This window comes from Brachyhypopomus gauderio, chromosome 8 (assembly GCF_052324685.1).
Source record: "Brachyhypopomus gauderio isolate BG-103 chromosome 8, BGAUD_0.2, whole genome shotgun sequence".
Lineage (NCBI taxonomy): Eukaryota > Metazoa > Chordata > Actinopteri > Gymnotiformes > Hypopomidae > Brachyhypopomus > Brachyhypopomus gauderio.
In genome coordinates, this window is record NC_135218.1 from 20,304,756 (window position 1) to 20,330,222 (window position 25,467).

General features: G+C 40.0%; 1 protein-coding gene across 5 annotated transcripts; it reads left to right on the forward strand.

Moving 5' to 3' along the window:
- The first annotated feature begins 268 nt into the window (after window positions 1-268).
- On the forward strand, window positions 269-25,448 carry rapgef4b (Rap guanine nucleotide exchange factor 4b). Of its 5 annotated transcripts, XM_077015246.1 has the most exons (30): window positions 622-978; window positions 3,574-3,716; window positions 3,827-3,915; window positions 5,946-6,092; window positions 14,276-14,348; window positions 14,726-14,790; window positions 15,090-15,196; window positions 15,549-15,670; window positions 15,935-16,118; window positions 16,289-16,373; window positions 16,567-16,627; window positions 16,890-16,966; window positions 17,066-17,212; window positions 17,299-17,405; window positions 17,507-17,592; window positions 17,717-17,795; window positions 17,972-18,122; window positions 18,388-18,476; window positions 18,626-18,656; window positions 18,759-18,837; window positions 19,911-20,057; window positions 20,682-20,779; window positions 20,853-20,978; window positions 22,382-22,560; window positions 22,687-22,777; window positions 22,858-22,908; window positions 23,026-23,113; window positions 23,412-23,476; window positions 24,065-24,119; window positions 24,397-25,448. In XM_077015246.1, the coding sequence occupies exons 1-30, from the start codon at window positions 911-913 to the stop codon at window positions 24,522-24,524; spliced, it is 3,018 nt and encodes a 1,005-aa protein (XP_076871361.1). In that variant the 5' UTR covers window positions 622-910; the 3' UTR covers window positions 24,525-25,448. The 5 variants fall into 5 exon arrangements, 4 of the variants coding, with proteins under 4 accessions (XP_076871361.1, XP_076871364.1, XP_076871363.1 ...); XM_077015249.1 differs by lacking the exons at window positions 622-978; window positions 3,574-3,716; window positions 3,827-3,915; window positions 5,946-6,092 and adding an exon at window positions 12,513-13,091 and having other exon boundaries at window positions 14,680-14,790; XM_077015248.1 differs by lacking the exons at window positions 622-978; window positions 3,574-3,716; window positions 3,827-3,915; window positions 5,946-6,092 and adding an exon at window positions 12,519-13,091 and having other exon boundaries at window positions 24,397-25,447.
- The last annotated feature ends 19 nt before the right edge of the window (window positions 25,449-25,467 follow it).

The window sequence follows — 25,467 nt, forward strand, 5'->3', positions numbered from 1 at the left end:
CTCTACTGACTGCTGCCAAGGATCAGGTTGCCAAGGATTCTGAAGCTCAGATTCAAGGTATATGTTTTATTTAAAATGTCTTTAAATGTTTTAAGTGCTTTTTATTATTATATGCTTTCCTCTTTTGCAGGTTTCCAGTCTCCCAGTGCTGTAGCACCATCATCCTCTGACAGGACCATCCCTAAACCTATAGGAGGTTTAAAATCCTGCATTTTGGGAGCGCAGAAGGGCAATGGGTTCACTCAGAAATTGTGTCTGTCCTGTTTTTTGCTGTCGCTTCAGTCAAGCGTTTACCTCGCACCAACAACATACGCACCCCCTCTGCCTCTTGTCCTTCTCCCGGGAAAGTCACTGTGCCTGAACGTCTCATCACTTCCTCTCGCGCCCACGCCCTTTCCCTGCTGCTGCAGCGGCATCAACGTCGTCACAGCCACTACTGGCCGTTTTCATCGCGTCTCACCCGCCTAAGCAACACCGCTGCAATCCTATCTGAGCAGCTGCATTTCATTATATGCTTAATTTGCTAAGGCTTACGAGCACAGCCCATCACGAACACATGCAGTGCATGTAATGCGAAGCGATCAGTATGTTTAATAATTAGATGTGTAACTTTGGTGACGTGTATTTGTTTTCTATAGTTTCCGTATATTCTTTAAATTTACAACCAATGACCGATAACAAGCCTATCATTTGCCCGTCAGAACATAACACACACCCCACTCTACCAGACACCATGTGTAAAGCGGGAGTTATAACAATTTAGTGACATAGTGACGCTGAAACCACGCCACTACCACCTACTTGACGGCAGAGGTTGGGAGGGAGGGGGGACAAACCCCTAGCAGACTAAAAGCGAGCTGATGTAGTGTAGGCTGGTAAATCCTCTATACCTCACACGAGTCTAGCCGAAATGGTAGCGGTGTACACCTCAGCCCAGTCTGTTGCATCCACCGAGTGGATTGTCTGCCTTGACAAGAGGTGAGCAATATTCATTTAAGTGTTTTACCAGTTCAGTTCGCACGCATCCTTTCCTGTGTCCTGGGCGGCCGAAGGTGACAGCGTGATACGGATCCGCCATCGGCTTCCGCTCTTATAACGAGATGGATATACGTATTTGGTACTGGTGATTTATTTCGATATACGATTGTATTGGGTATTCACCATATGATGTTTTAAGCTCTTTGGTTGGCTTGTGATTTCGGCAGCACGACGGTTCAGTATTTTTCATATGACACTTGGATTGCTGTCTAAATCAACGACACATACCCGATCTCTCCGTTGTAAAGGGCTAATCAGGAGCCGCCGGTAAGAGAGACTGGTACTGCAGGGGCATGCGTGTGTGAGTATGTGATGGAGAGAGAGGGCAGGACTCTCGTGAACACACCACCAAATCTTATTTAAGCAAATTAACTGTCATGTTGCAGTGCATTACAATGTTACAAAAGCCTAAAATCTCCTGACTATTTCTGACTAGATTTCTCTTTCTGACTTTAGATTGCATATCATCGATATCTCTCCCATTTTCACTGTTAGATGTATAAAACTCATCCCTGGTTTGGTAAAAACGGTCAAACCCATCCCTGGGTTGGTAAAAACGGTCAAACCCATCCCTGCAGGTTACCATGGTAATAAAGGGGACAATGAGATCACCTTACAGCCTGTTGTGACTGAGGTGGCAATTACCGATGGTTTTAATGTCTTTGAACTTGAATCACGAATCACTGTATTACTTCGGTGTGCCTCTGCCTGTCATGACCAAGCACTTAACTCTGGAGTATTCAGCATCAGCCGTTTACTCTGGAGATCAGTGCAGATGTACATGCAGATGAGCAGTAAGAGCCGATGCTCAAAAATTGTGTTTACTTACACCAAAAAGTATGTATGTGTGTGAGACAAGCTAACTAAGCAGTCATGCCTGGGACACGTATCAGCTGTGGTAGGTTCATTAATGTGAATCTTGCTGTCTGAAATAGACAGGCTGAGGTGTAAGACACAGTGAAGAGTGACCTCATCTCTCTGTAATTAATAATGCTAGTGACCCAACAGTACATGTGGCCAAGTCTGAAAAGGTGAAGTGAAAAGGGATCCTTGTTAATTTTCCTGCAGTAACATAACAGTCGTGATGCAAGAAAATATTGAATTGAATAAACTTTATTGATCCCACGAGTGGGAAATTCAGTTGCCAGGAAATAGTTCAGAAAAGATATGATAGAAAGAAAGAGAATATCAATTACAAGAAATGGGTTGCTTTGATGGGGTCTGCAGTGCACTAGCAGTTCTCTGCCCAATGGATATCTGCTTGTTTCTGCACTACTGACTGCAGACACATTATCACAGTATTATAATTCTGATAATTATCAGTATATTATACTGATGATTATAATAATTGGTGTTTAAAACTCACCATAAATGATCACACATATTATATTGATAAATTATTGAACGTATTTTCTGTAGTAATATTTCATCACATGCATGATTTAAAATTTGCCAACTATTTTGGATGCAATAATGCTTAAAAGTAACAGCACAAATATCAACATGTGGACACAATGCACACTGTAAACATTGTTAGTCTAGCAACCTCGACAATAGCTAATTTACTAATAACTCACTGTCCTGTTTTCATTCTACAGCTTAGTGTTATGCTCTAGTAAATAACACTGCAGTTGCATGTCTTGCCACACAAGTCCAGATAATGTGTTTACTTAACAAATAATATCAAGATATTTTCTTCAAAGCTAAGACTGTACAGCAAGATAAGGCAGGCTTGATTTCAAAGAGCGAGTGGGACTGCAGGTTTTCATTCCTATCAAGCAGAAGGAGATTATTTATTAATCAGTTATTATTAGTCTTCAGCAACAGTTACTTGGTTTGTTTTTTTCCTGCAGGGCAAATACCTACAGCTTTGCAGATACAATTATATGTCTTCCCTCTAGAGACACTAGAGAAGTTAACTTACCTTGCCTTCACTGTACAAAGAAAGGTAGTGTTTGTGTAGTTTGTGTGTAGAAACGTTCTTACTGCTTATTCTTTTGTCAGCACACCAACACTTAGAACAGACATATGAAAAAGAAACTTTGTCTTCTTAATTGGAGAAAACAATTTGGGGCTGTGTGCTTTTTGAACTTGGAGACTTTGATATAATGAACAGTGGGCAAAAGCTATATTATACCACTCTCTATCCCAGGCGGACATATTCTTTTTTTAGTCTTCAGAAATTGTGAGACTACTTGTCTATCTCTTGTCCTTTGTGTCACCTTATGTCACTGTCTCCATAGCAACATATACAGTGTCTTTGACTCAGATAATGTAGGAACGGTTTTCTTTTTATTAAAACCATCAAAGGAAGTGCATGCATTCACATAATGTGTACGCAGGAAGCTAGGAACATATGCAGCTGGCCTGTTGATGTGTGTAACTTATGCATAGTACAGCTTGTACAACTTGAAAAGACAGCTTGTGTAAGCTTGTCTTGTGTAATTTGGCTTGTAGTCTCACAAGTTGTCCTGCACTCTTTCATTTTTGTGTGCCACTCTCCTAACAATGTGTGCTTGTTTGGTGTTTTTCCAGACCAGCAGAGCGCTCAGGAGAAGATGTGGACATCATTCTGGCAAGGCTGAAGGGGGTAAAGGCCTTCGAGATGTTCCACCCCAGCCTCCTACAGCAGATCTGTCAGTGTGGTTTCTATGAGTACCTGGAGAAAGGAATCACCTGTAAGTTGATTCAGAAGTAGATGTGAATTAAATCATAAGCTTCAAACTTATCAGTGAAGCTCATATAAGCTTTGATTGATTTTTGATTGGTCAATTATTTTTGTCTCCAGTGTATCGACAGGGTGATATTGGCACAAGCTGGTACGCTGTTTTGTCTGGCTCACTTGATGTGAAGGTGTCTGAGACAGCCAACCATCAGGTACAAAACACCAACACATAGATCTCTGTTTTGTGCAAGGCTTTACATTTACATTTACATTTATGGCATTTAGCAGACGCTCTTATCCAGAGCGACTTACAAAAGTGCTATGTAGTTGCTTGGAATCTCCAAGGTAGAATAGATAGTCCTGAACACAAGGTACTCTAAGCTGGAAAAACCACTAGACGAAAGTCAAATGATACCTAACAATTATACCTGAATATACACATCCCCTGAGGAAAAAGACAGTAAACAATTCCTATAACCCAATTATGCACAATACCTGAGGAAAGAGACGATAAAGTACAATAGACAAAGCATAATTATGCAAAGTGCACTTGAAAGAGGTGGGTCTTCAGTCGGCGTCTGAAGACAGCAAGTGACTCCGATGTTCGGACACACAAGGGAAGTTCATTCCACCACCTTGGAGCCAGGACAGAGAAAAGTCTGGATGCTTGTCTCCCATGTGTCCTGGATGATGGAGGGTCAAGACGAGACATACTTGAGGCGCGGAGGGCTCTAGGTATGCATCTGGGTTTTACCATGGCCATCAAGTAAGGAGGAGCTTTACCTACAGGAGCAGGTCTCAGAAATACTGAACTGCATCACCTGGAAACTTCACCTACATAGTTTTAATTTAATCGTAGAATATGGCACAAATGAGTTCTGTCAAACCCCAAAACACATGAAAAGAAGCCGAGATTACAATCTCAGATCTCAAAGTTGTGAATGAATGATCGAGTCAAAATGAATAGAATCACTAAATGAAGTAGCTAACTGTGCTCAGCAAATAAAATATCAAAACAAAATAGGGAGTGGCATGTTAACTGATTATTTAGTGGAAATAATTAAAATAATATTACATGTTATGTGAGAGAGAGCAATAGAGCAGTCTCAGTAACCAGTGTAGGAGAAGATCTATAGCAGGGACAAAAATAGACAACCAAATAAACAGAATGGTAACCAAATCTGAGAGGCAGTAACTAAATCATGAAGAAGATGGGACTGTCACACTGCAGTTTCCAGATAAGGAACTTAAGGCAATAATACAAAAACACAAAATACCAACATAGTTTGCTTATTGCTAATGTCATAGTGTCAACATGAAACAAGGAGAGCTGGGCAACATCATGGCTGCAGCTTTATTATATGTCATTAGCTGCAGCAGAACATTTCTATCACCACATCGAATGCTATATTTCAACTAAATATGTCTGCACAGAGCTGCTCGGCATCCTGGGAGTCCTTGCCCCACCCCTTACTGCTCACCCATGGTCCACATCCCAAGGCTGTGAGAGACACTTCAATATTTTCTAAGACTAAAACAAGAAATACTTCAAGATGGCACACAAAATATAACACTTTTTGTTATAATCATCAAAGATTCATGCCAATAGAGCTTGTCAAACCTTCAGTACAATATACCTTTCAGGTATATGATCACACACTTACTGTTGTACACGTAACCTAACTGGAATACACATAATATAACTGGAAATGTGTTATTTCACTCACATTGGATTATAGCAACATTGAAAACATTGAAATCAATAGAAAATTCCATGTAAAGGTCAACCCTTTAAACACACCGAGGTCTCTCTAGAAAGAAATGTGCCATATCTCCAAATCCTTAGCTTAATGTCACTTTGCCTGTGTGGTAACTAGACAGAGAATCAATAGAGGACTTCAGACACAATACTCCTCACAATTCTACCTCCCTGTTCCTACAGAGATCTGCCTGCCGTCATGAATATTCATTTTGTGGTCAGATGTGTGTATGCATGTGTGGCTCCATGCGTCGCTGATCAAATACTCACTCTGTTGTAGCATTGAGGGAGACATGGGTTGTTGAATTGCTACACAGGATAATCTGCTGCTGTGATGACACAGATCAAATCAGCAACCTAACCCCTAACCTTTAACCCTAACCCCTAACCTAAAGTGTAACCCTTTTTTAAAGATTCTGTAATAATAAACGTTCAAAAATTCTCTCGCACACACTTTACTGATATATTATCCTCTCTCTCTAGGATGCTGTCACTATCTGTACGTTGGGCATAGGGACAGCGTTTGGAGAGTCCATCCTGGATAACACTCCACGACATGCCACCATCGTCAGCCGAGAGAACAGTGAACTTCTGCGCATCGAGCAGAGGGAGTTCAAGACCCTGTGGGAGGTGTGTATAGGACTCTGTGTGTGTGTGTGTGTGTGTGTGTGTGTGTGTGTGTGTGTGTGTGTGTGTGTGTGTGTGTGTGTGTTTGTGTGTGTGTGTGTGTGTGTGTGTGTGTGTTTGTGTTTGTGTGTGTGAGAGAGAGAGAGAGAGAGTATGCAGGCATGGCACTGTTAAAAAGTCAACATTACCGAAGTACCATAGCTCTCCACTGGAGGGTGCTGTGTGATTTGTCATCATATGGTACATTTGACACCTCCGAGATAACTTGCAGGGTCTTCTATTGAAGCCCGTTCCTGCCACTTGAAGAAAAAAAAGTCCATATAGTATCTCATAATTATGACTTACTTTCTCATAATAATGACTTACAATCTCATAATTATGACTATCTCATATTAATTAAGAATCATAAATATGACTTAGTATCTCATAATAATGAGGTAAATCATAAATATGAGATTGTAAGTCATGACATATTATGTAATTATTATGAGATACTAAGTCATAATTATGAGATACTATATCGATTTTTTTTCCTTCAGTTGGAATGGGCTTCCAAAGTCTTCAGTACTTTTGTTGTTGTTGGCACTAGATTCAAGATAGTGGTTTACTACTTATGTCACATTTGCGAGCTTTGGAAAAAGTTGCAGTCTAGATTTTGCGTTGATTATAGAAATGTTGATAGAAATGTTGATGATAGAAGTGATAGAGGTACAAGTCTAATGCTTGCTGGTTTAACAGATATCAGAGGATGGCCAGGCATCTGTGTTGTTAATGCTGTGTTTGTAAACAGTGTCACCCCTCATACCAATGACCATATGTTCCTTTTTATTTATTATCACACATGCACCCATAGTGTGTATACACAAACACAGTCTGCTACTGTATTGGTTACTCATAGTTCAGGGTGAGATGCTGGATGAGGACTCTGGAAGTGAGAAGACAAGAGAACAGACCAGAGAGAAAACATACAGCATGAATTTGAGATCAGTGTAATGGAGCAAATCCCTTTCTCAATCTCTTTGTCTGTTTTTCTCTTGATTTTACTTTTCCATCTTGTAACTCAAGTCTGCTATCTGAGAAAGTGTGTGTGTGTGTGTTGGGGGATGGAGGTGTGTGGAAGGGGTACATGTAGAGTGAAAATCAGTGATTGTGATCATGTAGTGCTCTCAGCCAGAAGAAATATGATCAAAACATCTTCCTTACTTTTTACAGAAGCTCCCACACGAGTTCGTTGTTCTTGGTGATATAAACTGGGACTGGCTATCTACCTCGACAATAAAGGACTTGTGTGATGCGCTACACCTCACACAGCTGGTAGTCATCAACGCGTCTTAATCCAAAAAAAATGGACAAATCTACACTAATTGACGTGATTCTCACAAATGCTCCACTTAAGTACCCTGCTGTGGGCGTCTTCTCTAATGATGTTAGTGACCACTGTGCAGTTGTCTGCGTAAAAAATGGTAAAGCAATTAAAGTGAAGCCACAAATTATTTTTTGCATGACATCCATCAAAGTGAATTGAACAGAGTGTGTTATATGGATGATGTAGAACTGGCATAGGATTATTTCAGAAACACATTTCTATCTATAATTGACAAGCATGTGCCTCTACGCAGATATAGGGTGAAGGGTAGGGATAGAAATTTGGCCTTCAGGAATCAGATTCAGGAGTCAGGAGACTGGATGGCTTCAGTGTTGACAAGTTTATTGACACACAGAGCATGTAACATAAGGTGGATCACGACCAGTTCTACTGTGGTCTATTTGGGAAGCCTTATATACATTGTGGAATGGGGAGGAGGAAGACAAGGAGCTTAAGGGGGGTAAGTGGGGGATGAAGGTGAGGAGGAAGAGGAGTTTAAGGAGGGGTCACTGTGGGATGAAGGTGAGGGCACTTGGGCAATCAACATTGGGTAGGGTAGTTGATAGTCGTCACCTTAGGGTTAAGACTTCAAAGGATATACAACAAAGGACAGAGGTGCTGGGCATGCAAATGTGGGCAACCATCACACTTCTCAGGGATTCTGGTGGTTTGGCCACCAGGGGTTGACAGACAGCAGACGATTAATAATCTCCATAGAGACAAAGGGGTGAGATCTGAAAGAAGCATATTTTCTCTCAGTAGGGATAACCCATGGTTTAACGAAACACTTGCAGGAGCCATAAGAGAAAGAAATTAGGCTTGGGTTAAAGCTAAACGGTTTAATGATGATAAACATTGGTTAACTTACAGGATTTTAAGAAATAAATGTACTAGATTAATAAAAAATACAAAAAGTGAGCATTATACAAGCTAATAAAATTATACACCTAATACAAGAAAATCTAAATGACCCTAAAACTTTCTGGAAATTGGTTAAATCTACCTCCGGAGATATGCCACCCCCATCACTCCTGAAGCTGTTATAACAGAACAAGGAAAAGTGAGGGGTAAACAAAATTTAGTAGATGTTTTTAATAAGCATTTTATTATGGCAGGAATGGTGACACAGGCGACCCTCTCAACCTCTAATGTGGACAGTGAATCCTCAACTGTCTCTACTAACCTTTTGAATGTTTTTAATTTTTCTTACATATATGCTTACGAGGTACAAAAGGCGCTTATAAAATTAAACTGTATGCTGGGTCAGATCATATTGAGCCATATTTTCTTAAATGAGCTGCAAGATTGATAGCTGACCCCGTTTCTGCTATTTTTAATCTCAGTTTGATCAGCGGCTCTATTCCAAATTCCTAGAAATCTGCCCTTGACTTCCCACTGTTAAAGGGTGGTGACCCTACTAATTTGGACAATTATCGTCCTATCTCCAGACTATCTGTTATGGCTAAATTATTTGAATGAACAAATAAAACATTTCTTGGCTGACCATAGCATTTTAAGTCCTATGCAGTCTGGTTTTAGGCAAGGACACAGTACGATTACTGCAATAACATCAGTGACAAATGATATTATTTCTGCTTTAGACAACAAAAACTCATGTGCTGCTCTTTTCATTGATTTGTCTAAAATATTCAATACAGTCTGTCATGATCTTTTATTGCAAAGATTGAAAAGTGTAGATTTTAGCCCCTCTGTAGTTAACTGGTTTTTTAATTATTTGAGTGGTAGATCTCAATGTGTAACTATTGATAACTGCACCTCATCCTCTTTAGAAGTTAAAATGGGTGTGCCCCAAGGATCAGTTCTAAGCCCTATTTTGTTTTCTATTTATATAACTAACTTAGATGTGGGTTTAAGTCCCACAAAAGTTTGCTTTTAATCTGGTACAAAATTCCCTTGTAGGGCTTAAGCTGGTTCTAAATGCTAAAAAGAGTAAATTCATGGTCTTTACACGTTCACACAAATCTTGTAATTAGACTATTTTTACCACAAATGGAACACAGTTAGAAAGGGTATCCTCCTATAAATATCTAGGAGTATGGCTGGATGATACATTTTCTTTTAGTACACATATTGAATGCTTCTTTAAAAACATAGACCTAAACTAGGATTTTATTTTAGACAAAGAAAGTATTTTCCATACAAAGCAAGAAAAAGGTTATTAGAGAGCACATTCTTATCAGTATTAGACTATGGTGATATAATTTATATGCATTCTTCACAATTGCTATTGAAAAAACTGGATGTTTTATATCACTCTGCTCTGCGTTTTATTACAGGAACAGCAAATAGGACTCATCACTGCTTGCTATATGAAATGGTGCAATGGTCCTCTCTTTTAGAAGAAAGTTTCAGTTTCTGACTTTTACTTTGAAAGCATTATTGCAGTGGTTCCCAAAGTGGGGGGCGCGCCCCCTAGGTGGGGCGCGGAGCTATTGCGGGGGGGGCGCGGAGCTTGAAAGTAAAACGTGCACATGTGTCAATATGGGGGGGGGGGGGGGGGGGGGGTGTAGGGGGGGCGCAAAAATATTCTCATCTACTAAAGGGGGGCACTGCAGAAAAAGTTTGGGAACCACTGCATTATTGGGTAACTTGCCACAGTATATCTCAACATTGCTATGTTTACACACCAGTATATACAGTTCAAGGTCAACAAATAAGTTATTATTAATCATACCCTCAATAAGGACTGAACTGGGTAAGACATCCTTCTCATACTATGCGGCATATGCCTGGAATGAACTCCAGAACACATGGCATTTAGAGACACTTCCTCCTGTCAATATTTTTAAAAACCTCTTAAAATCAACTCTTACAGATCATTGCCATTGCTTTTAAATATGGTGTCCATGAGTCTATTTCTCTAAATGTATTGTCAGTTGTGTTTATGAGAATTGTCTTGTTTTAGTTGTTTTCCTTTTTCCTTAGTGTATGTTACATGTTTTAAATTCATTACATATTTTATTTCTTTATATGATTTTGTAGTTTGATTTTTGTCTTTAGTCCTCTGGCAGTTTTGTCTTGTGTCTTTGTATTTTCTTTAAAATGTTTTACTTGCTGCCTGCCACTCTTGGCCAGGACTCCCTGGAGGAAGAGCCATTGTGGCTCAATGGGACTTTTTTCTGGTTAAACAAGGATTAAATAAATATATAAAATAATAAATTACTCTTCCTTACTCTTAAAGTGTATTTCTTAATTAGCTTTTTCCCAAATATTACATAATATATATTGCACAATATATTTAAAACTGTAGATTCAAAATAAGGACGTAACAAATGAACAAAGCTAATATCTGTTATGATAAATCCATTGTTCAATAGTGTTTAAAATGTTTTAAAATATAGATCCAAAGCAGGTAAGGTTAATCTAATTTATCATTTACATTATATTGAAGCTTTTAAAGTGGATGTATAAACAAAATAAGAGCAAAGACACCATGTGCAGTTTCAGAAACATAGATGAACCATGTGGAATTACATTAAAATTAGATTTTATTATTGTTTCAGTATTTCGTTAATTTTGTAAAAATGTAAATTCATTAAGACAAATGAAGACATAGTTATTTAACAAACTGCAGGTGCAACCTTTTTCAGTGCCATATCAAGAATAACCTAAGGAAACTGTCATAGTTACGCGAATGAAATAATTGTACCTCTTACAGTCAGAAACGTCCACCCTTCAGTACCTGCTCCTGATGTCCCTCTTGAATGGCCTGCTTTCACATCAGGCCACAGCACTGGAACTGCAATGGGACCGAGGTCAGGGCTCTGAATTGGCCATTATTGTCATGCTGTGTGACCCAACCTCCTTAGAGTATGAGATCACACACTGATGCCCCAACATTGTTCTGTTGAATTTCCTCATGCAGCTTTGAACTGAGCTTGGAGCCCATTCAATCCTTTCAGGGCATCAGGCAGCAAAGCAGAATGCAAAAGTGCAAAACACTCTCATGTGTTGAGTAAACGTTTGTCTAATGGTGGAATGTTTAGGTCAGGGATGCCCTGTTCTAGTACCGGAGAGCCAGTGCCTAGCACAGCTTTGTGATTTCCATGATTTCACTGCTCTGGCACACTTGCTAAACTAATTGAGCCATTGGAATGTTAAACCATGTATCAGCCATTTCCTCTTTTTGTGTAATCAGTTATTTTAGTTTTTAATTTCATAGAGCCTTTACGAAATATGCTTTATTTAGATGTACTTCATTCATGTGAGCATTTCAAAATAAAAGTTGCAATATAAACACTTTATATAATTGTTTATATTTTGTAGGACATTGAAGAACAGTTTATGGATATGTACAGTTTTTATTGCAAGGGCTCAACAGATTATTCGATTTGTTGTTGTTTGAGTGGGACAATCGTGAAAAAGTGCTTGATTCTGGAACTCAGACAAGAGTTGTGCACCCCTCATCTAGTGACCCTAGAGTCACTAGAGTGGAATGAGCAGTGGTTCTGTGTGGTAACTCCCCTCCCTTTTTTAGTGATCGACCTATGAGACTCTCATGGACAGAGATCAGCTGGAAGGGAGGAGTTTTTATGGCAAACACATTAACTGGAGTAGAATGCCAACTCTAGGTAGAGCAGGAACGGGGACCATTTATGATCAAAGCCAAGTCATTCAAAAGGGTTCACAAATGTTTAGAGGCAATTCATTCTCATACATAAGAAAGAAAACATTTGTTTCTCATACATAAGAAAGAAAACATTTGTTTCTCATATATAAGAAAGAAAACATTTGTGAGAACCTTTTTGACCCCTTTTCCCAACATTTGCATGAAGTTCTTAGTATAATGAGAGTTGCTTTTATAATCATTTATGTATATCTTGTTTTGTTTTATTGTGTGTTAGATGATACACAGAGAGTGCACAGAGACAGCAAGTCCTTAAAAGCCTCAATAAAGCAGCAACATGTTTGACTGGGGTATACACACTAGACCGATCTCTTCTCAAAGACAAACACCTCCACTTTAATCTGTTAAATGTAATTACTTTGTGCCTAATGGGTGTACACACACACACACACACACACACACACACACACGAACACACACTATTAGACGTAGCTGTATGTCTGCTCTGTGTAAATACAATTTACCATCCTTAATAATTTAGGAGACAGCCAGCTCTCAAGAGCCAGTCGCCCTTTAGTAGCCTGTACTTATCCTTCTGCTTTTTCCATATCTCATCCCTCCCTCTTCCTGTCTCTCTCCTGTCACCACTCCTTTGCTTTCTATATTCACTGTTTTGCTTTTGCTCTCTCTCTGTCTCTCTTTCTCCGTCTCTCTCTCTCACACTCTCTCACAGTGGTTGTGTTGTGCTGCAGGGTGCGTTGGGTTCAGCAACCTGATTGGCTTGCAGCAATCGCCTGGCAATGGCTGCTGGAGGCCAGTCAGATGCTTAGGCAGGGAAACTCTATGAACACGCATGCATACATTCACACTCATCCAAGGAAGAGTGTGAGTGAAGCCTTTTTCTGTAGGTATGCACGTGCCTGTGAGAGGACATTTCCTGGGCTGTAGTAGATGATGCTGGCATGTTGGCTGTGTTTCGGAAGTGGCGGAGACAAAAATCTCATTTTTAAGGGACTCTGTCTGACTGCACTTCAAAAACCTCCCCAGGGTAAGTGTTACTTGGCCAGCATTTTAGAATCTATGCGGCTGCAGATTGTATCATAAACTGAAGACAATACTATTTACCGGCCCAGGCTTCTTATCAGTGTAGAATGGTGTTCATATGAGTGTAGTACGATTGCTGATAGCAGTTAGGTCACTAGTGGCTCTGTTATGATGTGATGCTTTCAGTCATTAAGCTGAACCTGCAGCTGCGGATGATCCAGTTCAGGGCTGCTGTGAACTGCATGTAGAGGAGCTTCCTGCTCAGACATCAGCACTGTGCCCGGCAGCATGGGACTCAACCTGACCTGGCACACGCATCCCAAAAAGAACTCACTTCCTGTTCTTGAGTCTTTGTGTGTGTGTGTGAGTAAAAGAGAATTACATAATCAAGCCTTATCTATTCATGCTAGATGAAAGGAGTGTCCTGTTTTGATGCTTGTGTGGAGAGAGGGGGCAGCGAGTTGTTTGAGAACGGATGTGATGACTTTTGTAGTGTAACGAAACAGAATTGTCGCAAGATGAACTAAAACACATTTGTTTTGAGTATGTGCAGAAGTTCATGCAATATTCTGTACAGATTATGAATATATTTAATTCAGTTCTGTTCAGTTTCCTTCGATTTAATACAAATGCATTGATACATAATTCCATTCTGTTGAGCAGTCCTCAACACATTTTAAGGAAAACTTTCTTTCTGGATCAACATTTAAAATCTTTTTCCATATACATTTGCCCTTATAATGTCATACCATACTAGTATATTTGTCCTTCCAGTTATCCCTCAGTCCTTCTGAAGGTGGGCTATTTGTAAAGTAACTGGTGTTATCAGCTGCATAGATACTTGGTGGTTTATGTGAAATGCTATTATGCTATTGATATGCTATTAGGATTCTTCTTTTTCTCTTCTTAAAATCACAATCATGTGCTGGCTGTTGTAGCATGGCTGTAGCTCTGTTTTTCAATAATCCTCAGACCGATGTCAATTAACTGCACCCATTACATCATCGCCCGTCACTCATCACCAGACGATGTGGCACACATAGATGGGTCAAATGAGGAGAAACAAATTGAATATTCATCGTTTAAATCACAAAGGGTAGTGTGCAGTGGAAGCTGTTTAGCTTAAGAGGAACAAAGTTACATATGCAGTTGATCTTCACTGTAACATGGAGTAATGTCTGTTTGCAGAAATACAGGCAGTGCATGGCAGGTCTGCTGGCCCCTCCTTATGGGGTGATGGAGAGTGGAGCTAGCAATGATAGTAAGTTCTGTTCTCACACACGCACGCACGCACACACACACACACACACACACACACACACACACACACACACACACACACACACACACACACTCCACTACCTTCCTCTCGCTTGCTCACAAACACACATTCAAAAAGAAACACCATACAAAAACGTAATACCTCATTGCACATCTGCACATTTAACTTTGATGCGAGTCTTTCAGTGCTTCTGTTGCCTTGTAAGCTGTGTTACTTACATGCTGTACTGTCAAGACATATTACTAAACTCGCATCTACTAATGATACCTAAAGTAAATGAGCTGTTGAATATTTAGATATGTGTGTGCAGGTCTTTGAAAGACATAACCCTCTCCAGCTGTATCTCTGTAATGCAGGAATGCCCGACAAGGACAGTCTGAGCTCAGACCCCTTGAACTTCATGTCAAAAAACTTGAACAAGGTATATTTGTCATAACTCTTAATGCCTTAAATCAGCACTCATTGATATCATCAGTTTTTAACTAAAATGCCTAGCTACTAGTATAGCTGTTGCGCAGGGGTGTTACACCACCATATGGCCACAGGTGTTTGTCATCCTGTCACACACGATGGAAAGATTTTCATGGAGAATAAAAAGCACCATCTGCTGAATGGGTTTCTGTGTAAGATCTGAAATGAACCCCCCCCCATCTCTCCCCCCCCCCCATCTCCCATCCCCCTATTGCTGTTCTGCTCTTAACTGGCCCCCACTTCTCTCAGGTCCCATCAGAGAAGATTTTAAGGGCAGGGAAGGTCTTGCGTTATTCTATTTTGGCCAGAGCTCCCCACATGATCAGAGACAGAAAATATCATTTGAAAACCTACAGGTACTTTCTGCATGCCTACGAGAGCAAAGCTTATTTTCAAATAACATGAGCTGTTGTATAAATATCCATCCATAATAACATAGCAGTGGGTAGTTACTTATAATCACTATGTAGTATTGGTCTTATATTATGACTGGTACTTGTTCATTTTAATTTACATCATATTAAGACTTCATAGTAAGGATGTTTACTATATTCAACATATATATTGATCTATTATAATTCATGTTTTGCTAAAGAAAAAGTCTGCTATTGTCAGCATCAATCCACGGGTTTTATCTGCAGGTATGAAACGTTAATGAAATGTGGTTGTATGCACATGTCTATACACATGCTTGTCATGTGTCCACAGACAGTGCTGTGTGGGCACTGAGCTGGTGGATTGGCAGCTGCAGCAGAGTTCATGTGTTCACAGTCGCGCCCATGCTGTTGGAATGTGGCAGGCACTGCTGGAGGAAGGAGTTCTTAACCATGGTAGGACTGCAATGCCCACACCCACCATGTTTATCATGCCAAGAGAGTAAATGTAGTGGAAATTCAGTATTTCAGTAGTTTTAGAATGAAAAACTATGTAGATTTTATGTAGAAGAATACCTTTGCGAACATCAGTTAGCAGATAACTAAAAAAACAATAAGGATAAGAGTCAGATCACTGAAAAGTACAAAACACTCCCCCGATGCGCACAAACTATGTGTAGCTACAGGATTTCTTTAGCAGCACGGTTATTTCTTCTACAGTTGACCAGGAGCTTAACTTCCAAGACAAGTACCTTTTCTATCGTTTCCTTGATGATGAGGAAGAGGATGCAGAATTGCCTAGTGAAGATGAGAAACGAGAGGCAGAGGAAGAGTTGCAGGAAACCCTCCTGTTCCTCTCTCAGATTGGGCCGGACGCACACATGCGCATGATTCTCCGAAAAGTGTGAGTGGCCAGTAGCACTCCCCTATAGGCCAGTGTGCTTCCATTTGTTATAACTAAAATGATAAGAAATACTGTTGATTTCACTAATCTCAGACTCTGTATTTTACCCTGTTGGAAGTGCAAAATTTGGAGAGAGCCAGACAGCGCTAAATATTCACATTTTTCTGTAGGCCAGGGCAGAGGACACCCGAAGACCTGGAAATTATTTATGATGAAATACTGCATATCAAAGCCCTCACCCACCTGTCCAACACTGTAAGACTTTATATTAAGAATATTTACATTTTAATTTATTTTTTCATTAATAGGCATATTAATAAATAGCAGTCTTTCTAGCACTGTTTCTGGAAAATACGATACACTCCTCTCCCTATTATTACATTATTACTAGTCCTGTAGACTAATTCAGAGTCGGTCGACTCACTATTGACTATGTCGCCCTCCTCAGGTGAAACGGGAGCTTGCTGGTGTCTTAATCTTTGAGTCGCATGCCAAAGCAGGCACTGTTTGTAAGTAAATGTATTTGTAAATAATTAAAACTATGTTTTTTTCCCCTTCATTTTTAAGATGCTTTCTCATGTGCAGTTTCTGCAGCAGTTGTGGTTGATTACCCACAGAAGAAGTAAAGCAGCAGGGTTACAATCTGTTCAAAAATACAGATAATAAATCTGAAAAAATGAAATACTGTGTTACATAATGTGTGGGAACATATTTGCGCGCGTGTGTGTGTGTGTGTGTGTGTGTGTGTGTGTGTGTGTGTGTGCTGCTTAGTGTTTAATCAGGGCGAGGAAGGCACCTCCTGGTACATCATTCAGAAGGGATCTGTAAATGTTGTCATCTATGGCAAGGTCAGCCAATCACGTAGCTTAACTTCAGCAGTCAGCCTGCTGATACTGAACCCTGAAGCTCAGTACTACTGATGTGTAGTGGCAGCTTCCTGTCCGTAGGGGGTCGTGTGCACGCTGCATGAGGGTGATGACTTTGGAAAGTTAGCACTGGTTAATGATGCTCCTCGTGCTGCCTCCATTGTACTGCGAGAAGACAACTGCCACTTTCTACGAGTGGACAAAGAAGACTTCAACCGCATTCTCAGGGTATGATACACATACGTGCAGACGCTTTGCATCGTCTCCTGCTGTCTGAAAAGTTCATTTGCAAGCATGTGCGTATATGTGTGCAGGACGTTGAGGCGAACACAGTGCGCCTGAAGGAACATGATAAGGATGTGTTGGTGCTTCAGAAGAGTCTTCGCCCTTCTACTCATGGAAATGTCCCTTCCCACTTCAAGTATTAACCCATCAATCAATTCATCAGTTATTAATTCATTCTGTGTCTCTGTTCATTTATCCAACATGCACTGTATTGATCGGCGTGTATTTGATTCATAGGTACACTGTGATGTCAGGGACCCCAGAGAAGATTCTAGAACATTTGCTCGAGACAATGCGTCTGGACATTCATTTCTCTGATCCAGGTTATTAGTACCTTAAACTTGCATACAAGTTACATACAGTGCTGTACATCACATAGAAATGGACAGATGCATTAATTGATCCTTTGTGTTGTTTATTAATTGGATAACTGGCTTTCTTGCACAGATCCTGCTCTGGATGACTTTGTTCTCATGCACTGTGTCTTCATGCCCAACAGCCAGCTGTGTCCTGCTCTCTTGGCCCAATATCCTCCCCTCTCTCATGTCTTGTCATGTGTTTTTGTTTTTTTGTAATGATTTTATTTTTGCTATGTAAATGTAATGTATTTACTATCCATAGCTATTTTCTTTCCTCCTGGTGAAGTTAGCTCCTTGTACACAAACAACATGTGCATGTGTGTGTTCCTTAGCGTGTGTGTACCTACCACTCTCAGGCATCTCAAGGTTCTGAGCAAGAGCGCCTGGACTACGCCGTGGCCAGTAAGAGACGTGTTCTGAGCCTGGCTCTGCGTTGGGCCGCCCTGCAGGCCCACTACCTGCTGGAGGATGACACTGTGCTCAGCTTTCTAGAGGTTGGACGTGCACACACATGATCAAACACAAATACGCACATCTATACAAAGTACTGGCCCACCATCTACTGTAGGCTAGCACTTCTTCAGATCTGCATATACACATATATATGATGAAACCAGGTGCTCACTGCAATTCTACAAGGTACTAAAACAGCTCAACATCATTTCTTGCAAATGCACACACAATCACTCTTTCTGTATTATGTGCAAACATATCTGTGCATGTGTGTTTGTATATATGTGGGTGTGTGTGCACATGCAGGAGCTGCATGGGTTTGTATCCAATGATGCCAGAGTTTTACGCCCACTTAAGGAACTACTGCCAGAGCTGGAGAAAATCATCAGACAGTAGTAAGTATGTGTGGTCTGTATTCGTAATGTAAAAGACTACAGAATGTGTGTGTGGATGTGACAGTATGTTGGTAATAAACTGCTATTGGTGACAGTATGTTGGTCTAAACTGATAAATGTAAAAAGCAACTATTTACTCTTCTTTTCAGTCCTGATGATACTCGAACTTCTCAGAAAAAGGTATGTTTTGTTTGTATGTCAGCGTTCTAATTGTCTATTCCCTTCCTAGTTGTATAGTGAAGATGTATTTTTGCTGCTGTTTCACTGTTACACTTCTTTCAGCATAAAGTCCTTTTGCGTCAGTTCAGCTCAGGAGAAGAGAGGCTTGCAAAAAAGCAACCAGTCAGGAGCTTTGATGAAAGTAAGTCCATGTGTGTCCAAGTAAGTCCAAATGTGTCTGTGGGTAAGGGACATGAGATATGATATAATGTCTAAAGCTGGGTAATTCCAAGACAGAGACAACTACAGGCTCAGACATGATTACTACAGAACATTAACTAAACAGACAATAGACAAAAACCAAACATACAACACAAGCAAACAGTGAACTGTCAAATAAGAACATTCACCCAAATGATACAGGGCTGAATATACAAACACATAAACCACACAAACCCTATATCGAAAACCATACATTGTAAGTCTCCTAACTCACACTATAACTAGGGCTGCATACAAAACAAAGACCAGCAAAGAAACACCAAACATAGGGTGTTGTAAAAAGTGCTATACCGATTTGACTTATACTGAGGACATTGTGCTTACTAAGGCAGCTCAGAAACTTAGGATTTTAAATGGAAAAAAACACATTAACATTAACCCTACATTACTGTTCAAATAGATGCCTCTGTTTGAATTTATCTCCAGATTTAAAGATTGGTGTTTGTCCTTGATTCCAAATTTCAGAACTAGATTACAGTTTTAGAATAGCCAAATGAAATTTTGAGCTTGAGAATTTGATCATTTCATTCAGGACCACCAGACCCACATGCTTTATTTAAAGTTTGTTCATTTCCTCCTTGGGTTCCTGTTCAGTAAGTCCAATTCAATCTCCTCCAGTTTTTGTTTATATGATTTTATTGAAGATTTGACTTTCTGGAAGAAGGTTTGCAAATGTGTTGTTCAGATTTCCTCACTTTGTATTTTGTATTCCTCATTTTATTCAGCCTCTTTTTTAAGCTTGTTCCAGTTGTCCCCAAATTGGTTTGTTTTGATCTACTCCTTGATTAGTGTCAGTTGCTTAGAGTGTATTGTGTCATTTTGGTTCTGAGTGTACACGTATGTCCCTTTATTGTCGCACAGTTGAGAAGGCGTATGTTGGTGTTGTTTGGATCTCTGTTTTTGATTTGACAATTTCCAAAGTTCCTTCGTTCCTCTCTATCTTTCTCTCTCTCACTCACTCACTCACATTTCTCTCTGTTTATGTGTGTTTAGTACTCCTGAAGGTATACTGCAGCGATCATACATATACCACTATCCGACTTCCTGTGCTGGCATCTGGGAGAGAGGTGACAGCAGCAGTTGCTGACAAGCTTGGGTCCACTGAGGAGCTGCTTTTGATCAGCCTCAGTGCTTCAGGAGGTAACTGCCCCAAATCCACCCGTCCACCCCCAACTATCCCCCACCCCACACCCTTTAGAGCAAGGCTTCCCATATTTGTGCACCTTGTGCTTTTGTGTTGCTCTGTCTGAGTGCTTTTATGTTGTTATGGTATCCTCTGGTAGATGACTCATGAGATGGGCACTTTTATAAGGCCACTGAAAGGAGATATATTTAGATATATTTACTTTTCTTTTAGATAAAAGCACATCAGTTCAAAGTCTTTATTCACCCATGTTTAGGTTATGGTAGTCATCACCAACCTTGTAATATATGTAGAACCTTACATTAAAGCTACAGAAAATACGTTTTATGAATAGTTTGTTCTGAAATTCTGTTAAAGTTTCTGACGGTTTCTCATAACAAGTGGGACACTTTAATTTCTTGTTGATTTTACAGTTTATTGTTTTAAACTGAAATTTGGTCACTTTTTGTACAGGAGACCTGTTTTAATACCTACAATCCTGTCAGGACTAAATTTGGAGAAAAATCTGCAGTACATTCTTGTAAATGTAACTACATGTTGCCCTTCAGCGTACAGTTTAAAGACTCTCAAAAGAATCTCAAGAATGCACTGACTGATGTTCAACTTTTGTTCTGATGCAGAAAAGCAGATTCTGAAGCCCAATGATGTATCAGTGTTCCAGTCACTAGGAGTGAATGGCCGCATTTTTGTTTGTACAAGAGAACAGCTTGACTCACTGGTAAGTTAATCAACCGATAAAAAGGAAGGTTCAGTATTGTAAAACCTAGTCTAAGTGTTCCTTTTGTGTACAGACTCCTCTTCCAGAGCAAGAAGGTCCTTCCACAGGGTCTATGTCCAGTTTCGAACTCATGAGCTCTAAAGACCTGGCTTTTCAGATGACCCTATATGACTGGGAGCTCTTCAGCTGTGTACACGAGGTATAATGTGTGTATAATATGTGCATATAAATATAGTATGAGCATATTTTTCCTTTTTTGTCAGATGTTGTCTCCTTTACTTCCTGCATACCTTTAGTTCCATAGCAACCAGAAGAGCATCTAACTGTTATTCCACACTGAGGTTTCCAGCTGATCTCTTTACATTCCCTTGAAGAGCAGGCAGCTAGCTGTAACTACCTGGCAAACAAATGGGTAGTCAGTTTGTTAAATGTTTTTATCTTTGATCATCTTTCTGCAGTTGGGTCTGTGCAGGAGTTTCAGTGCACAACAGCCATGCAGGATTTTTCTCTAAACATGTGTGAAAGGACACCATCAACCCATTTGTAGCCCACAACCCACAGAACCTTTAAGATGTAGGTGCAGATTGGTGCTGATGAAAACCCTTTGCCAAAGAGTTTGAAATATACTGAAGTTTGTTTTAGTTTTACATCAAGGATGCAACCAGAATGTTTTAAGTAGAGTTGGTTTGGGGATTACCGGAAGATTCCAGTCTGTGCACATAAGACAATTTATGGATATTAACAACCGGTACCATTCACCCCTGGCTGTGTGTAAGATTTATATAGCGATTTTTACAACAGTACAACAGTCACAAAGCAGCTTTACAAGTGTCCGAGCCCCCAGTGAGCAAGCCAAGGGCGATAGTGTCAAGGAAAAACTCCCTAAGAGCACGAGAAGAAACCTTGAAAGGAACCAGGGGGGGGAAACTCATCCTCCTCTGGCTGACGCCAGTCCCCATGACAACAATAATTAGAGATACATAAACAAAGAAGTGATGAGAATGATAAATAATTCTAATCTTTGTGTGTATTTATATACATATGTACTCTGTGTAATTCTTATTATTAAGAGTCCTAGACTTCTTGATGGTTAGTAATGGTAGGCCAGGGCTGTGGAGATACAGCCATAGCAGGGGGTAATTCGGGGTTGTGAGAAGGGCCAGGGCAGTGGGTTCATCCTTCATCATAACTGGTTAGGCAGGAGGTGCCTGACTGCTCTCCTGAAGTGTACAGTCACAAACATATCCAGGAATTACATTTTATTTTTGTAGCACATCAGAATCTCCAAGTATTCATGGAGCTGCTATCTAGTCCTAAGTGCAGTCCTAATGTACAGAAGATGTGCAAATAGTTCAGCTTTCTCCTACAATAACCCTACTGCACGCGATCCCAGGTCCATGTTTCATGTCTTAAAGACTCCTTGGTCATACATATTTCAATGAAAGCTGATTCTCTAAAGGAAGTCGAGTGATTTTTACAACTCTTTGGTTTAAAGATCAACTGGGAGCCCCACAGGTTGCATCATGTGCTCCTGAGAGGGACTCTGTGCGAGCAACTCTAATTAATAATAATTAACAGCTATGCATGGTTTCTTTTTTGCAGTATGAGCTGGTATATCATACGTTTGGGCGACAGGCATACCGGCGCTCCACGGCAAACCTGGAGCTGTTCCTCCGTCGCTTCAACCAGGTGCAGCTGTGGGTTGTGACCGAGGTCACCCTGTGTGCCACACTCAGCAAACGGGTGCAGCTGCTCAAGAAGTTCATCAAGATCGCAGCCCAGTAAGAAAAGCAAGAAACACAGGCGTTCTCTACTGAATAACATTTTTAAATTTCATATTAATCTTGATTAAGCATTGTTGTGTATTTAAAAAATCATGAAAAGCATGGTTGTGTGTATTTTATTAGCTGCAGAGAGTTCAGGAATCTCAACTCCTTCTTTGCCATTATTATGGGCATGTGCAATCCAGCCGTCAGCCGACTGAGTCAGACATGGGAGGTGAGATTTACACACACACAGTTGCACAGAGACACTGACATAAACAAATAATAATCTCTGATTTTGTTTTCTCTCTGCAGAAACTACCCAGCAAATTTAAGAAATTCTACGCAGAATTTGAGAGTCTACTAGTATGCTTTTTAAAAATTGCACACCTACTAAGATTAACATATTTGTATCACATCTGTGTATCTTCTAACTGATTAAGCTGACACTCAGTATTGCTGTTTCTGCTTCTGCCTACTTAGGATCCTTCAAGAAACCACCGTGCATACCGCCTCACTGTGGCTAAGATGGAGCCGCCAATCATCCCCTTCATGCCCCTCCTCATTAAAGGTAAGGCCACGCCCAAGAGAGGTGAGGGCTTTCACGTTATTGTCATTTATCTTGTTTCTTACCCATAGTTATTCACATTTGCATAGCAGTAGTCCATGTGAAGCAATTTGGAATTAATTCACTCCAGTTCAGGTTACGGCCATTATTTGCAAGAAATAGGCACAATTTCTTAATTCTTAAATTCAAGCACCAAAATACTGCTGGCAGGGCAAATTGTGCATGTTTTATTTTGGATTTTTTATAGTTCCAGATCTCCATTACAGTTCCAGTGCTGCTCACTACTCTTTACATTTCACAGACATGACTTTCACTCATGAGGGCAACAAGACATTCATTGATGGGCTGGTGAACTTCGAGAAAATGGTAAGTGCAATTCAGTTCTGCTTTTAATCATATGGATTCATTCCTAGTCAACATTCTAACAAATATTAGCTCTAAAACCTTTTAGTCACCAAGCCAGAACTGTCAGCACCAAGGCAAGACACAAATGTTACATAGATTGGACATAGTACATACATACATGGTAGATGTATCAAGCCAGAATAGGTTCAGTGAAAGAGGACAGAAAGAGGGTTGTTCATGTTCTTTAGCACACTGTGGTCATACAGCATAAAATTGGACTGGGATATATACGTTGTTGAATTCAGGTTAAAGAGTGTGTGTGTGTGTGTGTGTGTGTGTGTGTGTGTGTGTGTGTGTGTGTGTGTGTGTGTGTGTGTGTGTGTGTACACGTACACAATTTTAAATGCACACTCAGCAGTTTTATTTCAGAACTTAATTCCTCACTCTACAAGTGTGAGAATGTGTTCAGGACTGATGGAAAAGCATCATAGGTGCTGCCTCATGCTGTCAACATATATTGGATAGTTACTTCAAATAATCTAATATTTGTTTATTAGAGCATAATAACATCTTTGGTCTTTAGTATATTCATGTCTATGTTTTTCTTAGCGTTTGATTGCTAATACCATTCGGGCAGTGAGACACTGCAGGAGCCAAACCTTCAGTAAGTTGACACTCATGATTAGCTAACCCTGTCAAATATTATTAGATACAATATGTTCCAACACACTGTACTCTTATACATAAGAAACATTTTAAACAAGCATTATCTTCAAATTTAAAGAGAAGATACAGTAAGAGATACAGTAATTTCACATGTTTATATTTATTTATAATAATGAATTATTTAACATAAAACCCTCTTTGTGAATTTTGGTGATAAATGTAATTTATGAGGTACAAATGCGAGTTTTGTTGGGGTTTTCTGTTGTTTCTTAAAGACATTGAGGCATCTCCAGCCAGTAAGAATCCCCAGGAAGTACGTAATTATGTTCGGCAGCTCTCGGTCATTGACAACCAGAGGACCCTGTCGCAACTATCCTTCAGACTGGAGCCAAGGCGAACATAGGAGGCCACAATCCATCTGCTCCCTCCACGTTTTTTCTCTGTCCATCACTTATGCTTTATATGTTCTCTTCCTCCTCTCTCAGACACACACAAAAACATATCTGCAGCTTATATACAGTGTCCACCATAGTCAGTAAAGCTGATCTGTTTGACTCACTATGTGCGCTGCCAGTACCAACTGAACTGTCTGTCCTCAGTGTTTGTTGGCATTCCTGTCGAAGTTTAAGCTTAAAAACTTAAGGTTAAGGTGCATACTTACATTGAGGTGTATGAGTGTGTGTGTGTGTGTGTGGGTGTGGGTGTGGGTGTGTGGATGCACATTGAAATCTGTATGTGGGTGCCTGTGTTTACCTCATGTCAATTAGCACTGCCAGTCATATGTAGAGATTTAAAAGTAACCTCTGTGCTGGCATTCAATTAGCTGATATTCAGTTCTGAATGGTGCATGTAATTTGTGTGTGTTTCCTTCAATTTATCACAGTGTGCTAAGATAATCTGAGCCTGCCCCTATACTTGGAATAAGCAGTTATGTCACTAGTAGACTATTTGAGACCAGTGTACTCCTGTTTTCAGTACTTAACCATCCATCAGTATGACCTTCAGAATACTACTTTATGGTCATTAAAAGATCATTTGAAGTCCCTTAAATCCTACTCATAATATTAAGTAGGACAGTGGGCTATATCAGTATTCTTGCTCAAGGACTGTTTTTATTGCTGGTTTCTTTCTGTGCTAGACACTTACCTTTCACCGTAGCCTGTAGCATGCCATTTTGTATATTGGGGTATATTTGTACATTTTGGTTAGTATCTTTTTTAATGAGCCTCAAAATGCCTTGTGGTTAGTTTTCACTCTGCATCTCTTATAAACTGTAGGGTTCTTAATCGTTTGGAATATGTCTACACTTATCCTGTATATAGTATAATCTAAATAAATATGTTGTT

What these genes read in the sequence shown, in the direction of transcription:
- rapgef4b (XM_077015246.1), top strand. Translation starts at nt 911, where the DNA reads ATGGTAGCGGTGTACACCTCAGCCCAGTCTGTTGCATCCACCGAGTGG. An exon ending in TGTCAAAAAACTTGAACAAG is followed by an intron (nt 14,791 to 15,089) that starts GTATATTTGTCA and finishes CACTTCTCTCAG; the next exon opens with GTCCCATCAGAGAAGATTTT. An exon ending in CTGTGCTCAGCTTTCTAGAG is followed by an intron (nt 18,123 to 18,387) that starts GTTGGACGTGCA and finishes GTGCACATGCAG; the next exon opens with GAGCTGCATGGGTTTGTATC.